Here is a 17837-nt window from a genome sequence, read left to right as displayed (position 1 = left end):
TGAGCCTATTGGCCTCATTCGCCTCTTTTTCGAATAGTGTACCGATTCGCAGAATTTTACAGGTATTTCTGTTTGCAAAAGAACGAAAGAACCGAAATCATGGTCACGTTCACAGCAATTAACGACTCGGTTCATTCACCTTCACTTAAACGAACCGAAATGCCCACCTCTAGTGCACAGGCCTGTGTGGCGTTCTATTGACGGCTGCCGGAAGCATAATTCGTTTTACCGAAACAACGACGCATCCACTGCTGTTCGGGGCAAATAGTAGGCCATGCTGCTGCCCGTCTGCCCCTGTGAGCATGCAAGGTGGTAATGGCGTTAAGGAAATGGGATTTCAAAGGGGGATCAATTTAACACACTCAACCGTTGCTGCGTGGAACAAGGGACATCATCTCAGCGGTGCTGCTATTCCTCATGAGTCCGGGACGACGAGCTGCATTGTAACGCGATTTTCGCAAACCTTCGGGCAAACATGAAACCAATTTCGATGGGAAAAAGGGTAACACAACAACAGTTTGCTCAACTTCACCTCAACCGTTTCGTCGTTCGGACAGTAGACATATAGGCAACAGCACTCACACGCCAGCGACGTTCTCTAGGTATGGACAGATTCCATTTATTTGTACCTTAAGTATAGACAAGTGGATAGCGACAGAGTGTGTGTGAGAAAGAGAGAGAGAGAGAGTTGGATGTGTTAGTAGTTCTTTATAGCTGATTTTGTATGCACTCTCTCTGGTACTGCTTTCTTGCTGCAGCAATGGCAATACAAAAAAACTGCATCTCCAAATGTGGTTCATCCTTCACGGAAATGCTACCCAGTTTTTTGTTGCTTTTGCCTTTTGTCCAACTTGCAATCAATCTATTACTAATTTACGAACTCTTTTTCTTGTTTTTGTATTTGTTTGCTTATACACGTGTGAAGGAAGGAGGGTGGACATGGGGAGGTAAGAATTTGCAATCATTTAGGATACACAATTGTGTTTGTTATAAGAATTATGTTTTGTTTTTAGTTTAAATTTAATGGGAGGCAGGAGGGGGGGGGGGGGTAATTTAACTCACGCCAAAGTATGTATGTGTGTAGTGTGCTCTTCTGTTTGTTTACTCGTTTTACAATGCTGTTGAGTTTTGTTTTGCTTGCATTTTAGCATAATCCTTACATATTTATATATAGACGCTCTCCCCTTTCAGAAAAAAACAACAGAGAGGGAGAGAGAGAGAAAAGGGGGAGGTTATGTGTTTTTGCTGTTGTTGCTTCTTGTATTACATTTATATTTCCTTTTCCGTCTTCATCCCTTCCCTCTACTGCCCTCTGCTTCTTCTTCTTCTTATCGAAAGGATGTTACTGGTTACGTTACTCTTCACTGAAAGAAAAATCTTCACCACACACAAGCACACAGTCTCAGTACCATTTCTCAGTGAAAGTAAGGCCTAATTGAAGCCATTATTTTGTGTTTTTTTTTTCATTCATTCTCGCTCCCTCCCTCTCTCTCTCTCTCACTCTCTCTCTCTCTCTCTCTCTCTCGCTCCCTCCCTCTCTCTCTCTCTCTCACTCTCTCTACACCTTAACACGCTCAGACGCTAAGAAAACGATGAATTAAAAAATAAAAATGAATAAAAAAAGAAAAGAAAAACGATAAAAACGACCGCACCTAACAGTTTCTTGTTTTCTCTTCTCGTTACATTATTCTACTACTAAATGTTTTTTTTCTGTTACTGAAAGAGTTACCCAAATGGCGAATGGTTTTGTTTCCGTTTGGGTTCAGGTAGCGCACACCTAGAAGCTAAGTTAAACGAGTCTTACACGATTGTACCAAATGTGTTAAGGATAAGAGTGCACAAAGCTCAAATAATGCAACAGACGGCCAAAGGGTTACAACGATACGGTTGGGGCGGTGCCATAACTGTACAAATCCACACACAAAAAAATCTTACTGAAGAATATATAATATTTTGTATAAAAAAACGAGAAAAAATAATAACCCTACCAATAATAGTACTACTTCTAACTGCCTGTGCTTCTGCTGCTGCTACTAAACGCAAAACCATTCTCCATTTCACGCTTAATCCATGCTAATGTTGAACATCGATCGATCGAGCTTTGTCTTAGGTATTGTATAGATTTAAAAAAAAAACATATTACACATAAATTAGCATCTCCACCACGCGGCGTGTACATGACTCCCGCGGTACAGAGCGCTCGGTGGCGCTTGCCCGGGCTTTTTTCTTCTTTCTAAAATCGAACTTTCGTGCACTTACATATTTAGCTCACTCACACACACACACTTGCTTGCTTGTCACTAATAAAACCGTTACTGTACCGTTGCTGCTAGATTTCGGGTGTACGTGCGTATGTCGACTATCGTCTCACCCCGCTCCGCATTACTTTCTGAAGGGCTTTTTGTTGCTTCTTTGTCTGATGTGCATCATCAACGGACCTAAACGTCCTCTCCTCTCGCGTAACACTAATAAATGTCATGTGTGTGTGTGTATGTGTGTGGAAAACGCATTGTGTGTGTATGACGATGAATGGTGGTGGGTGAAGGGTGGGTGGATCGGTGTTGTGTATTTTAAGCATAAAATTTCAACTAAGTCGCTTAATTTCGTTTTACATTACAAACTACAGTCAGGTTCAATTGGGTGCAAATCGAAAACCGTTTCTCTGCTGCGGTGCCGTCCCCATGCGCGTCGTCTACTGCCGCTGCCTTCATCCCATGCTGCCGCCGGAACCCTTCGCGTTGTAATGTCCGTACGAGGACGAGGACTGATGCCCGCTGGCACCACCGTACTGGTTCCACTGGTGGGCGGTGGCGGCGGAGGAGGAGGAGGAGGAAGCGGCCGCCGATCCGTCCGCGTTGCCACCGTTCGCCGCAAGCAGGTTGTTCAGGTTCGACTGTAAAACGTGAAAGTAGAAGAGCGAGAGAGAGAGAGAGAGAGAGAGAGAGAGAGAGAGAGAGAGAGAGAGAGAGAGAAGCGATAAGTTAAAGGTCATTCATAAATCCCATCCCAATCGAAAGATGCTCTATGTGCCAGAGATGATGATGTGAAAGCAACAAACCCAACGAAACAAGAAAAAAAATGAAATAATGTTAGTGATTTGTTAACGCGCCTTCGTATGTGTGTGTGTATGTGTGTATGTGTAAATGTCCTTAAACCGCCCAATCTTCATACACAGCGTAACAGTACAGAGAGAAACAGAGAAACAGAGAGGAAGCTACAGCAGCAGCAGCAGCAGCAGCCACCCTTTCCTTTCCATTTGTTGCATGAAGCCGCCTCAAAAACTATTTCCCACCCACCCACCCACACACACACACACACTCAGACATACACGTACGCACACACGCACACACATACAAACGCACCCACACAAATTGAATGGAAATGGGGCAAAACAAAACATTACACAACAAACCGCGTGTTACGTGTTTAGGATTTGCGCGAGAGCCTAACGCATGAATTTTTTTGGAAGTTTGGATTGCGCACTACGCGGCAGGCAAAGCCACTGCCTGGAGGAGGGACAAAGGAGAGAGACAGAGAGAGAGAGAATTAGTGTAGTGTAAGACAGTTAAGTTACTCGCGCGTCCGACCGAAATGATACTGCTTTTCGATTTAGAGTAGGGCAAACGGATAATGTATAATGTAAGAAATAATTAATAGAAAACCAAATCAAATGAACAAAAAAAAAAAAACAGATAAATAGTTTAGGCACAGCGCGATCCTTACCTTCCACTGTCACGGTGGACAGGAAGAAAGTTGGAGTCAGCAGGTGTACCGCCAGTTTCGCGCATGTATGGCTTTGTTCTTCGTCTCTCCATTAGTGACTCGTGTTTAAGATAGAGAACTCGCTACAGTTGCGCTATTTTACTCTTACTCCTCTCTCTTGATTCGTGTCTTCTTTGCACACAACCGTTTAAGTGTCCGCTGCAGGGTTGCGAAGTTCAGGGAGTGGAGAAGCCCCTCACTGAATCGTACATTTTGTGGCAATTTGGCGATACACAACACGCAATCGAATCGAGACATGAAGAAAGCTGTGTGCGGTTGCGGTTTTTTTTAATGATGACCATGAAGGTGGTGGCGATGATGATGATGATGATGATCGTGGTGAATGACGACGTCGTTGCACACGATGCTGCTGGAGCTATGCGTGAATGGCTGCTCGTTGCAGCCGATATAAGACACGAAGGACATGGACACTTGCTTTAACACGAAAAACATTACTTTACATGGCTTTCTCGTTGCCGGCGATGTGTCCTGCTCTTTCTCGTTTATCCTTCTTTAGCTTAGCTTAGGCGGCACCTTTTCCACCGTTAGATTGTGCAGAGAGATCCTCGAACAAAAAGGATGTTGGGGGATGAAATCGATAAGGACGAGTGTGGGAGTGCGCGAGCACGGTGTAGGCGTGTTTGTTTTTTTTCTTTTCTTATGTTACTACTCATTTAAACACACACACACACAACCATTTGGGCTAATCCACGCTTCCGCCCGAACGCACCTGCATTGCGAACGCGAAAGAAGAGCCGGGCATTGCAGCATTGCTATCTCGCCTGCAGAAAGTTTCGCGGTAGTGTGGAGTGTGGTGGTGGTGAATCGGACCATTCATTCATTCAATATATATATATTCATATTCAGTCAGTCAGAAGAGTATGTGTGAGTGTGTGTGTGGTGGTGGTGGCGGTATTACTCGCTATATCTAATCCTCGGGAGGGTGGGGGTTGTATGGGGAGGGTTGTTGTGGGGAGGGCACAGTCAAAGCACTATGCGCGCGCATGCCTCTTCCTTCAGTGGCGTTAATGATCCTAAATGCACAGCAACATAGAATGGACAGTTGTATTACACACGCATGGCCGGTAAATCATCTTTCAGTCATTTATAAACATTTAAACAGGGAAGCAAAGGAGCAAATGTTTGAATGCACACACCCAGAGCACCGCGATCGTTGTACGATCAGACACAAGTATTAGTGCTCCTCTATCACTATTGAGTGATTTTGTTTGCTTGCATGTACATCCAAACATTCATTATCGGCGGGTTTTTAGAAGGGGAAAGTTTCTTCAACTTAGCAAAACTAAATGGTTAGGATTAATGCTTTCGCGATCGTCTTACCTGCCACCATAAGTACCACGAATCCGAGTTGCCCGATTTTTGATAGCTATTGTTCCACTGCTGCTGTCCGCCCTGCGTATTCCAGTTCGAACTGTTGTTATATCCTGTCAAACAAACGCATTCCAGTTCAGTTTATGTTATCGCACAGTTATTAAATATGGGAGAAAACATTTGTAGCCGATCCACTTACTAGTGGTGGAAGCTCGGAATCGGACCTACTCGATTCCAATTTCATGTTTGGCATGAATTCCGAAGTTGATTCCGTTACTGGAATCGATACCGATTCCGGATTTGAATCCCGAGCCGATTCCGGAGTTGATACCGGAGTCGATTCCGGAGCTGATTCCGGAGCCGGATCCCGAGCCGATTCCGGAGTTGACTCCGGAGCCGGATCTGGAGCTGATTCCGGAGTTGACTCAATAGCTGATTCCGGAGCCGATTTCGGAGTTGACTCCGGAGCTGATTCCGTAGCCGATTCCGGAGTTAACTCCTGATCTGATTCCGGAGTTGACTCCGGACGCGATTCCGGAGTTGACTCGGGAGTCGATTCCGGAGTTGACTCCGAAGTTGATTCCGGAGTCGATTCCGGTGCCGATTCCGGAGCCGATTGCGGAGTTGACTCCGTAGCCGATTTCGGAGTCGACTTCGAAACCGGAATCGATTCCGGAATCGGGTCTGGAATCGGTATCGGCTCCGAAATCGGAATCTGCTTTGGAATCAAAATCTGCTCTGGAATCAGAATCGGCTCTGGAATCAGAATCGGCTCCGGAAACAGAATTGGCTCCAGAATCGGAATCGACCTGGGAATTGGAATTTGCTCCGGAATCAGAATTGAATTGAATAGAAATAAGATGTTTCAGAAGCGAAATCAATCTGGAAATCTCCTTGAGTATGGATCGTTTACAAGTAAATTTGGATTTTTTACGGCTGTCAATATGTAGCATCAGTGGACTCTAAAGTCTATTCTTTTGGAGATGCCAAAATTGACTCCGATTCCGAAGCCGACTCTGATTTCGGAGCTAATTCTGATGCCGGAGCCAATTCCAGGACCAATGCCGATTACAAAGCCGATTCCGATTCTGGACCTACTATCCGGCATCGATTCCAGAAAACTTCGGAGCTAGCCGGAAACAATTCCGACGAAAATTTCATTCTTCCCAACACTACCACTTACCCCGACGATCGCGACGACGTGCATCGTATCGGTTAGTGGAATGATCCTGCTGCTGGTTGTAGCCACGGTTCGAGTAGCCGCGTTCATTGTAATATCTGCATAGCGGAGAAAAGTTGCATTAAAATTGCGTTTAAAACCTCAAAACCGTTCACACTTACCCTCCGCCACCACTGTTGCGGTTCCAGGAGTCGTACCGATTTCCCCCGCTGCCATAGTTGCCACCGCGATGATGATCGTCCCGGCGCCCGTACCCATTGCCGCTTCGGTAATCGCCGGCCCCGCCACGATGGTGCCCACCGCCGTACTGACCAACGCTGTCGTTCGATTTGTTGCCGTACCGGTTGCCGTAGCCACCGCCGCCGCCCGAGTTGTTGCCGTACCGGTTCTTGCCGTACTGCTGGCCACCGCCGCCCTGCGGACGGTTGTGGTTCCAGCGCGACGTGTAGTTGCTGTTCGCGTTGCTATTGTTATTGTTGTTATTGTTGTTGTGCTTCTGTCGGTTCGCCTGATTGGCGCGGTTTCGCCGGGGCGGCAGCAGCTTGCGGCCCTCCTCGTTCATCTTTTTCAGCGTTTCCTGTGCCTCGGTTTCCGGCAGCTCGGCGAATACAATTTCCGTGTACCATTTTTGTTCCAGCGTGGGTACAAAAATGTTTGCTGATGAAATAAAAAAAACATGAAATAGTTAAGCTGAATGTGGTATGTAACGCGTGAAGGTGCAGTCTAGGTACATACCTTTCATCGTGTTCAGAGTCGTTTCAGGTACTTCCGCGCCGTATTTGGCCACCTTCTGCTCATAGCGTCGCTTATACTCCTCCAGATTTGGTATCACCGCGATCGCACGGCGCGTCTTGAAGCCGCCGAACCCTTTCAGGCGTCGCTTTTGCTCCGAAGCAAACACATTAGTCTGGACGAATGGAACAAAAAAGCATTACAGTTTTGTTGGAATGATTAGCATTTATCATACACATTACCTGATCGATGAGGATGTGTCTTCTGCGCTTGCAAGCGATCTCGATCAACCGTGCCATGTTGCGCGACAGCTGCTCCACCACCTTCTGCCATTGCGGAGTGTTGGAAGGTTCACGCGCCTTACCCTCCACCTGAAAAGGGTTTGAAAAGGGAACGTTAATCCGTGGCTTCGAAGGACCAACCGTACCAACTACCAATGTACCTTCATATTCTCCAGCAAACTGTCGATACTCAGCAAGGTAAACGAAGTGTCTGCGTTTTCCTTCAGGTAGTTTTGTACCCACGTCGTTTTGCCGCTTCCCGGCAGTCCAATCATCATTACGAGCTGAAATCAAAGTCGTTTGTGGTTAGCATGTGGTGCATTTGTTCACCAGATCACATCGCGAAAGGTTACGTACCTCGCAGCTATCCCTAGCCGACGGGCCCTTCAATCCTTCCACAACGCAATCTCCATTCTCCTCCATGAAACGGTTCAGGAATGTGTACGCCTCGTCGAAGGGTACCTTTTCCGCCGGCTGTTCGTCCGCTGACTCAGCCTCCTTTACCGCTTCCTCCATTTTGATGTCTTCATCTTGTTTCTCCGCTTCCTTCTTCGCACTATTGTCCGGTGCCGATTCCTCTTTTGAAGCATCATCGCCTTCCACCTTGGCCTCTTCCGTTGAGGCTTTTTCACCGTCCGTCGTGGTGTCCTTGTTCGGCGACGCCTCCTCGCTGCCGCTCTTTTCAGTGGCCGGCTCGACTGCTGGTACTTTTTTCTTCTCCACCAGCGGAAGCCCGTCCTCCACCGTGCCAAAGTTCACCTTGAACGACAGGTTCTTAGCGTACACATGCGGGAATAGTGCTGTGCCGTCCAAACTGTCCTTTTCGAACTCGAACGCGTTCCCCTGTCGGACGCGGTTCACCGTAAACTGCATGCAGCAGGGCGTCGCGTCCAGGTCCAGGTAGACGCCCACCACATCGCCCTTCCCGTACGGCTTGCCGTACTCCTCGAAGTTGCCCCCGACCACCTTCTTGCCACAGCTGGAGTAGCCGAAGGAATGGTCCGTCTCGCCGAGCTGCCGTTTGCCTTCCATCGCCGTAGACCAGCCTATTCGCATCTCGGCCGTCGGTGTTTCGCCGTCCGGGACCAGCGGCGATTTGGTGGCTGGCTGCAGCTCGTCCACCACTAATACTTCGTACAACACTTTGCCGCCCGTGACGCCCCGGCCAGCACGGACGCCGGCCCACACCAGACCGAATATGCCGTCGGACAGGGGCTTGGCCGAGAGCAGATCCTTATCGTCGATGGCCAAATTTAGATCCGAATCATCTGCAATTAAAGCGAGTGGGAAAAGAAATGGAATTACTTCATGGACCTGAAACGCCAGTCGCCAGTCGCCTACTTACACCAGCTGAGCGTGAATGTTTTCTCCGCCTCGTCGGACAGCTGCGGTTCCACTTCCTCCGACACGAACTCAACCACATTGTTCTGCGCCTGCTGCTGGCCAGACTGCTTCTTTTCGGCTTTCGTGGGTCCCGCCTTAGATTTGCTGTTCGAGCCCGTTTCGCCACCAGTGCTGCTGGCGGCGGCAGGCTTGGCGGCTTCGCTAGATTCGGCCGGCTTTGCAGATTCTTCAGTCGTTGTCTTCTTCTCATCGTCCTTCGTCTCGGACGGTGCAGCTTGCTCTGCCGCAGACCCATCCGTCGTTTCCGCTGGGACCGGGGCCTGTGCTACATTCTCTTCCTTGGCCGGTTCCGCCGACGGAGCGTCTGTTTCACTCTCTTCAACCTCCATGGCGGATGGTGCCGTTGCCGTCGCTGGTGCCGGTTCCGGCTGCGCTGAAGGTGCTGGAGGGGCTTCAACGACCGGTGCCGTGCTGCTGCTTTCATCCATTTTGGGCTCGGTTGATGCGGCCGGCTGTTCGACGCTCGCTAACCGCTGCTCTGGTGCCGCATTGACCGGCTCGGGCTCCTCCTCCTGTACCGATTCCAGACACGGTGCCTCGCTGGTCAGCCGCTGGGGGGAGGGCGATTTTGTCATAGAGCGCGATCGGCCCCGCTTGCGGGCACTTCCCATCAGCGAGGCGTGTGGATTGTCCGCCGAGCTGTTGGGTGGCGATGGTGATCGTGTCATGGAACGCCGAGTGCTACGCCGCCGTACCGGTGTGTCAACTCGCTTGCCTAAAAACGAACAGCAAAAACCGGTTTAATACTGCGCTACATGATCAAGCTCTCCCAGACAGGAACTGAACGGAGTAACTACTCGGCTAGCGATTATCATATTTGGGAAAATCGCGTGCAGAACTCAATACGAGAAATTAAAACTACATCGCAATGTTTGATCGTGAATCAAAATCTTTGCATGGAGTTTTCCGTATAGACGAGCTGCAGGGTGCAGTTCATCGTTAACCGCATAGCTACTCCGTCATACTTTAGGAAAATGCACGAAAACAGTTGCGAAAAGGAAAGGAAAGCATTAAGATAGCAAAACAATGAGTTCATTACTCCAACCCCCTGGGCCGATGTGCGTTGTTTACAACTTGCTCTATCTTGTGTTCCCGCTACATTCGTACAAACACACGCACACACTCACACCACGGGCGAAATGAGACACCTCATTTTTACCCACACACGCACTCACACACACACACACAAACACACTTCATACGCACTGCCAGAAGCCCGTGTATACGCACACTTTCTCCTGGCCCGAAAAAAAACGGCACGACGGCGCTTTAAAACGCTGCATCGGTGTGAGTGTGCGGCAGGCGCGAGAGCGAGAGCGCCGATCGGACGCGCAAGCGGGAACGAGCAACTTTTTCCCTTCACAAACAAAATGGCGCGCTATCCCGCACAGCACTCTGATTACACACCAGGGAATGGTAGAATCGCGCCGAAAATGCTCACTTTCTTCGCCCTATCGATCCGTTTTTCGCGATGCAACTCACTTGACATAGAAAGGTCCTCAATCGTTTGCTCTTGGGGCAGTGGCTGCTGCTCGGCAACTGCAACATTTTGCTGCTGCTGCTGCTGCTGCTGCTGCTGTAGTTGTTGCTGTTGAGCCAAAAGTTGCTGCTGGGCGTGCTGTTGCTGCTGCGCCTGCAGTTGCTGTTGCTGCAGTAGCAACTGTTGTTGTTGATGCTGCTGCTGCTGCTGTGCCAGATACTGTTGTTGGCCGCTCGGGTCAACGCTGGTGGCAGCCGCGTTGGTTTCGCGTTCGATCGCTTCCTTCAGGCGCTCCAGTAGCACCGCTTTCACTCCCTTGGTGTCCAAATTTCTCGCCGCAAGCTCGGCCTTTAGGTCGGCCACCTTGAGTTTGGCAAGATCCATCACTGGTCGGCTGGGGGCACGCGACACGCGAACACTCGAATACTCAGCGCGGAAAACGAGGAAAATGAAACTTTCGCACGGGTGTAAAAAAAACTTGGCGCAGAAAACTCGCTCGCAAAACTTCCAAACCACGCACAGTGATCAAATGTATAGAATTGGACTTCTTTTTCTTCCTTTTTCACTCCGTGACAGGTCGCCAGAGTGACCAGAAATACCGATTTAGGCCCGTGTCTGTGCTTCATCGCATGCGATTTTATCGCACGTGCTGTCAAACGCTTTTTCGTATAATATTGCGATTATTTGGATGATTTTAATAATATAACGATTGTGAAAAATTAATTTGAGATTGTTCCTAGTTTGACAGATAAAATCGGATGCGGCGTCCGACGAAATCAAAAAATTTTAATTCCGTCGTACGACGAAATCGCACGTCCGACGTTATCTGTCAAATCCCATATAAAATTTTGACAGGCCTTCCGATAAAATCGCATCCGATGGAGCACAGACACGGGCCTTCCCAAGTGCCACAAATCCACTAAACGACCACTAAACGGCTTCTAAACGACTCAAGTTCTCTACCTAAACGGAATATAGAAAGACTTCGTTTAGCAGACGGCAAACGACTCATGCATTCTAAAAATAGCAAAAAAGCTGGTGGCGCTATCTGTTGGTGGGATACCCCAACCAGTTGAGACTTCATCGCTTGGAGGAGAGCTTTCTCATTTCCTCTGTACTGTTGTATGGTTTCGCATTGAAGTTATGCATCGCTAGAACTAGAACGGCGATACTGTTGTTTAAATACTAAACACCAACGGCAATCACCAGCACTGAAAAGCAAGTGAGATTAGAGTAATGGTCGTTGGACCCACGTATCTGACCACACGACCATTCATATAGATTTTTGCTCAGAAAGTTAGAAGGCTATATAGGTCATGATAAGATGAATCTTGTCGAAACACATTGCAAGAAAAGGATAGCAATATAATGATGAGTTGTAATACGCCATCTATTGATCAAACCAATGAAGCTGTGGAGCTTTCATTTTTTTTCTATGGATATTCAATTTTCCAGTCGTTTAGCTTAATCTGTGGCGCTTGGGTTGCCACCACTGAGAAGAAAATGTGCATCTTAGTCCTTCTTTGGCTTTGAATTCCTAGTACAATGTTCCTAGTGAAAGGATGCATATTCTCGTGACATGGAACTTTTATTTTACGCATTAGCACTCTCCCCCCCCCCCCCCCTGAGATTCGAATTTTAGCCTACCGAAAACTACAGATAAAATATTGGTGCTCCTACCGAAATCCGTCAAAATAATCTGGCCACATTGCAGGTCGCGTATGACAGCTGCCATTGGTGGTGCATGATTTTGGCCGCTGTTTCTCCATGCGTCCCATAGTTGGTTTTGAACATTCGCAGCCCAGCGTCCGTTAAGTGGCTGCGTACGTTCATTTTCAAGTCTAACTGAACTAATGTATGCTTTGAATTATGTATTTTTGTTATTTATTGTTTGATAAACGACCGGCTACCGACAATAAAACAAATACCATTACCAAAAAATGACTATTATTGGCCGACTATTATTTGTATGTTCATTCGGTGAACACAATCAAAATGTTACACAGTGCACATACAGTTTAACAACACCGACAAACTAACGTGGCATTTACGTTACAAAAGTGGGGATCGAATACGGCCGCAAAAATACCGCTTACCTCGAATTTCCGCGTAAGTCGAATCACGCGATTTCCAGGAAAAATATCACATCCAGCCCAGAGCGGCGATGTCGCGTAATAGTGATATGCTGTATGGAGCGCACCCACGACTCCGATCCGACTCCGACTATTGTTAATCCGATTTCGACTCAGGCAAAATGGAGCCACTAGATCCGCCCGGAGTCGTCCGGAGACGTTCAGAGTCGTCCAGAGTCGCCCGGAGTCGGAGTCGTTTTGGGTCGTCGGAGTCGTCCAGAGTCGTCCGGAGTCGTTCGGAATCGGAGTTGGTCGGAATCAACAGGATCCGTGTGGTTTAATGTGCTTGTGATCAAACATTTCCTTTCGTTGTGAAAGGACTCCGAACGACTCCGAACGACTTCGAATGACTCCGGACGACTCCGGCCGACTCCGGACGACTCCGGACGACTCCGGACGACTCCAGGCGATTCCGGAAGACTCCGGACGACTCCGGGCCATTTCGGACGAATCCGAACGACTCCGGATATTGCAGCGGGAACCTACCTCCGGAGTCCGGAATTTATCGGAGTCGGATCCGGATTTTTGCCAACTTTACCCACCACTATCGCGTAATACTGGTTCTGTTCAAAGCAATTATCATAAAACGTATAACACTTTAAAACGTAAACTGTACGGGCTGCGCACTAGCCGCACCGAGCGCCCCTGCCGGGAGCTCCTGCTCGATCGGCTTTCGTGCACACTCTGCCTGTATGGTGCTCGGCACACACTAAACCTTGCGCGCTTAGTGTGTGCGACAGTGTGCGTGTACACACTGTCGTCCCCGTGGACGTTGACCGGTGGTAGCGCAACTACCACGGCAAGTCCAGGAGTCGGCACGCACGGCTGCCCACAACACTATGAAATTCGAAAATGTCCGAATGATTCCAGATGGCTCCAGACGATTCCAGTCGACTGCGGACGAATTTTCAGAAGATCCCAGACGATTCCCGATGAGGCCGGATGAGTCGGCATTAATTGGACCAAATCTAGATGATTTCAGGTCAAATTGAAACAGGTTCCGTACATCCTTCGGACCATCTTTGGCGGTGTGTTCAAGTATGGAATGCGGAGAAGAACGATGTACCACGAGCATACTGAGCTGTACGGCGAACCAATCATGCTGAAGAAAATGAATGAAAATGAGTGTCGGGACGTACGCCGCTGCAACGAATGGTTTCAAAGATACTAGCCAAAGTCTGGAAGGTATGTCGTTGATCAGCTAATTACCATCGTTGCTCACGCTCACGTTGGTAAGAGTCTTAAGGTTGGATTAACTAGTCTAAAGTAGTTAGCCAAAAATAAGTAAGTATTTGTTACCAGTAATTGGACATCGAGTTGGTATGAGGAGAGTTATCAAAGTTACTTACATAGTTAAAAAGCGTATAGAAATTATAAAAAAATAAATAGTTCAAAATTCCAGGTCGTTTGAAATGATTCAACATATTTATTTATGTATAGAACTTAACATTCAGCCCGGACATAGAACCATAGAAAAAATATTCTTACTTACTAGCTCCGCAATGGAAACATAAAGCAATATAAACCGAACGTAGTAGAATATATAGCAATAACAAATATATAGTTTTATTTAATCTAGCCGCATTGTAAGGCTCCTTGAAAAAAAAAATAAACTGATCACTTTTTGTTAAAAATAAGTTTGTCTCGCAGATCGAACGGTAGATCGGCAGGCTGCTCCATAATTTTCAATATCCAATCTAAATAAGTATCTGTGTTAGTGTAAACTACGGGATAGTATATACTACAATGTGATGGCCTGGCTGTAGCAAATCCGCGCAAAAAGTGTCTGTCACCTGATGCCATTGTTTGAAGTGATTGCAGCGAGTCACCAGCATTTATAGTGATACATGTTTCTTCCATCGTTCGTTGTTGAATCACACAATGCTTTGATTCATCGACGGCAAACCTCACCTTCAAACCTTGCCATCGTTTCTGACATTCCTCTGTGTCAACGTATCTATCATCCACTTTGGTAAGTTCAAAACTGGACTTACGCATGACAAGGTTTGATACATCATAGCTACGAATTGCGTCAGTGATCGGTAAACAAATGGGCTTCACATTCGGACGACTTGTATCCACACGAGTGGCGAGCTTAACCAAAGCAATATCATGGTTTCTGGTTCCATTATAGAGTGGGTGATTGAATACCTTCTGGACCGTAACACTTTGAGGAGGAACATTGCATAATTCAGTGTTATTCGTCATATCACACTCTATCTCGATAGCCTTGCCAAAAAATCCAAATACTATAATGAACCTGCAACCAACATAAAAGATATATTGCCTAGCATTTCTTATCACACCACACAGCTATACTTACTGTGCACTAGAATTATCGAAACAAGATGCAGGACCAACGGCGTACCACTCGTTTATTAGTGTTACCAAACCGGTTCCCCCTTCGAATTCCAACTTATCATAGTAGACGCCCCCCGTCCATGGTGTTAGGTAGCTGGGAGATGATTCACCGCACGTGTTGAAGTCGTACAAAGCCTGGCTAGATGCATGCTGAACTGGTTTCAAATTCACACGTGTATTCCCTGTCGTAGTGAGGAATGAAGTTTGGCGAACTTTTTCCTCCATATTCTCTAAGATCCACTCAATGTTGTCCATCTCAAACCGCGTGAAGAGGTACGGACCAAAGACCAAGAAATCGAAACTAGCCGGATATACCGTATTGATTGCGTACAAAAAATATTGTGTTTTTCCTCCATACCGTACTGGCATCTGTAACAAACTGCCCAAGGTGGCAGGTAAAGGCATTTGTCTGAACATTTCCTCCTCGACTGCACACTCCACAGTTAGATTGTTAGACTCGAAGTAAAATCTCTCAACCAGAAATCGTTGCTGGCAGGTCGGAGTGTCAATCAATGCTATCCTTTTGCTTAGGATGTTATTGTAATACGACGACATAATCATATGTGAGGGTACATGTTTATACAATTGATCCATGAAGGGCAAACAGATCGGTCTGATGTATGAAATGTTTAGATTAGCGGGCTCGACAAACTCCAACAATGCAAACATCTATCTCGAATTGTTGATTGGAGATGGGATAATATTCTTGATTTCCACCAGTTGGTGTGTTTGTTCGCATGTGCTAGGGGTACAGTTGGTGAGAGTGTGGGGCTGCAGTCCCAGAACAACTATTCGCCTGCAGAGAAACGGTCAAAAACTCATTCACGATAGGTCACTTACACCACTTCACGATAGATCACTTACCAGGATGCATCGTTTTCTGCAATGAACTTCGGGGCCAACGCATACCATTCACTTATGAGCACTACGATACTACGCATCGTAGGGGACCAGCGGTTAACACTTTCATTTTCCCATAATAGCCCGTGCCAAGGAATGAAAGTCAACTGAGGAATGATATCAGCACCTTTGTTGGCTAACCCACAGGTGTCCATATTGAATAAGCGCAACTTTTCCTTTCCCGGCTGCTGCCGCACGTTGCTCCATTCTGACTGAAGTGTTTGGTTGGTTGTAAAAAATATAGCATCACCTGTCGTTTCTAGCATGTTGTACCTCATGTTGTACAGTATCCAGTCGAGATAAGCTTCCAAATCATTATAAATGGACGGTACCACTGATTTACAGTGTGATCCATGGAACTCAACTCCCCGCAGAAAGTATCGCTCCGTGCCATTGAATATCCTTCTTTCCTGGAGCGGTACTCCCGCGAACAGAGGAAGGCAATTTTGTTCTTCCTGCTTGTTCGAGATTTCTGCACAGAACTGGTTGCTATCAAGATTAAGCCTAATTTGTCGTTCGGAGTACCGTGTCACACAATCGACAGACTCGATGTACCTCACGAGTAAAGTTGTGTACGTCAGCTCATCTTTCAAGAATGCAGCTACGTGCAAGTTAGTCTTGGCGTTCGATCGAAGCTCAGACGTTACGGGCATACAGATAGGCTGCACATAAGACTGTGTAGTGTCTGCTGGACTCAGCAACTCGATCAGTGCGATGTTGTTAGCATATGTCTCCTGTCGAACTTTGGGTGTAGTATGATTCGTTGCATTCCGCGTACTTGTGCAGCATGAGTACATATGGTCGTCCCATTGGGAACGAAGCATTCATCCTTCGAATATTCTGACAAGCTACCGAGCACGATAAACGCTCTAAATTGTCGAAAAGTGGCATGAATACTGGTAAACAATATAAACTTTGTTACAAATAGTACAACTATACTTACTCGGAACCGACGTTATCTAAACAATGTGCAGGTCCAACCGCATACCAGTCGCTAATGAGAGTAATTGTACATCTAGCATCGATGGTGTTCGGAGTTTTAACAAACCCAAGCCATGGCAGTGTCCAACTCAATACATTGTTACCTGTAGAATATGATTTCACACCGCACGTTTCAAAGTTGAACAGCCTTAGCTTTTCCTCGTAGTCTACATGCAGCACATCATTCTCGAACGAAAGCACACGCTGATCAATGTACTGTTTAATCCAATCCAAGTATTTTGCCACGTCAGTATAGGCGGTGTTCTTACGCGGATCGCACGGTTTGGTGTTGGCATTTAGGGGCGTGAAAGACACCAGGCCCCTGACGTACCATTTTCCACCGACTTCGAAGAACATTCCTCCACCGCTATCTCCATTGCATGCGCTTGCACCATTCTGGCCCATACCACAGAACATGTCCGTTGTCAGGTGAGTTCCGAACACATCCCGATCGCTTGCAATGCACGTCAACCCATCCTGCACGCCTACCAGTGCCTGTTTGAGCTGATCGGACACAACGTCCTTTTGGTGTACACGCAATGAGACGCTTGGGAAAAGGGAACAAATATAAATTGTATTCCGTTAGTTACACTACAACACAGCGATCGTAGCTGTGATCGTGATACCTGTGAGAATGGTGCTCTCATCGATAATAGATCCACCGCAGGCATAACCCATCCTTCCCGACGTTGCATGGAAGATGGCTACATGCCACGGCCAGTGACCGGCCTTAGCGTCTATGCCATTTTGGATGAGATATTCCGACTTCACTTTGCGTTTACCACACGTTAAATGGTTGTTCTATGCATGTGTTTGCGACACGACAACACACAGCAAGCAAAGCAATAGAGGAAACCAATCCAGTGAGCGACTCATACTTGCAGGATGAGATAGAAATTCCCGGTAACTGAATTCTGTCTTAACCAGCAACAAGAACTGAACCGCACTGTGTCGTCGCGAAACTGTAACTGATTGCCCTAGCTTCAATCGGTGAAGATGATAGCCAATGTCCTACATTTTGCAATCTCCGACCAAAGAGGTCGTTCTTACGTTCTGTTAGAGCTTGTTGTGAATACTGTGCAGTGGAAATACCGTATGCATGTTCCATATAGATCACTATCTTAATCGTAAGCGGGACAAATGTAAGAATTGTTACATTGCATCGTACGAGGATTTGTTCATGCTCCAACACAATGAGTAGTTTTTAATTTCCTTACTCTGCGTCGCATTATATCTCTTACACGTTACATTTCTATCTCTGCAGCGTTGAGTGGCTACAAAAGTAATTGGTT

General features: G+C 47.0%; 2 protein-coding genes across 4 annotated transcripts; both read right to left on the bottom strand.

Moving 5' to 3' along the window:
• Positions 1 to 594: 594 nt before the first annotated feature.
• LOC120952574 (heterogeneous nuclear ribonucleoprotein U-like protein 2) lies at positions 595 to 10731 on the bottom strand. 3 transcript variants are annotated; one of them, XR_005751294.2, is made up of 11 exons: positions 10174 to 10731; positions 8633 to 9406; positions 7645 to 8555; positions 7449 to 7571; positions 7249 to 7377; positions 7010 to 7181; positions 6436 to 6931; positions 6278 to 6372; positions 5104 to 5207; positions 4493 to 4796; positions 2782 to 2893 (listed from the first exon to the last, which is right to left on the bottom strand). XR_005751294.2 is itself a non-coding variant. In XM_040371967.2 (10 exons), the coding sequence occupies exons 1-10, from the start codon at positions 10553 to 10555 to the stop codon at positions 2708 to 2710; spliced, it is 3372 nt and encodes a 1123-aa protein (XP_040227901.2). In that variant the 5' UTR covers positions 10556 to 10731; the 3' UTR covers positions 595 to 2707. The 3 variants fall into 3 exon arrangements, 2 of the variants coding, with proteins under 2 accessions (XP_040227901.2, XP_040227902.2); XM_040371967.2 differs by lacking the exon at positions 4493 to 4796 and having other exon boundaries at positions 595 to 2893; XM_040371968.2 differs by lacking the exon at positions 2782 to 2893 and having other exon boundaries at positions 4403 to 4796.
• Positions 10732 to 14303: 3572 nt separating this feature from the next.
• On the bottom strand, positions 14304 to 17092 carry LOC120953397 (polyserase-2-like). The gene is made up of 3 exons (XM_049605133.1): positions 16508 to 17092; positions 15529 to 16433; positions 14304 to 15460 (listed from the first exon to the last, which is right to left on the bottom strand). The coding sequence occupies exons 1-2, from the start codon at positions 16960 to 16962 to the stop codon at positions 16271 to 16273; spliced, it is 618 nt and encodes a 205-aa protein (XP_049461090.1). The 5' UTR covers positions 16963 to 17092; the 3' UTR covers positions 14304 to 15460; positions 15529 to 16270.
• Between the last annotated feature and the right edge of the window lie 745 nt (positions 17093 to 17837).

The sequence above is a fragment of the Anopheles coluzzii genome, chromosome 2 (genome assembly GCF_943734685.1).
Source record: "Anopheles coluzzii chromosome 2, AcolN3, whole genome shotgun sequence".
NCBI lineage: Eukaryota > Metazoa > Arthropoda > Insecta > Diptera > Culicidae > Anopheles > Anopheles coluzzii.
The sequence above is the reverse complement of the archived record's forward strand: the minus strand, read 5'-3'. Positions and strand labels throughout refer to the sequence as shown.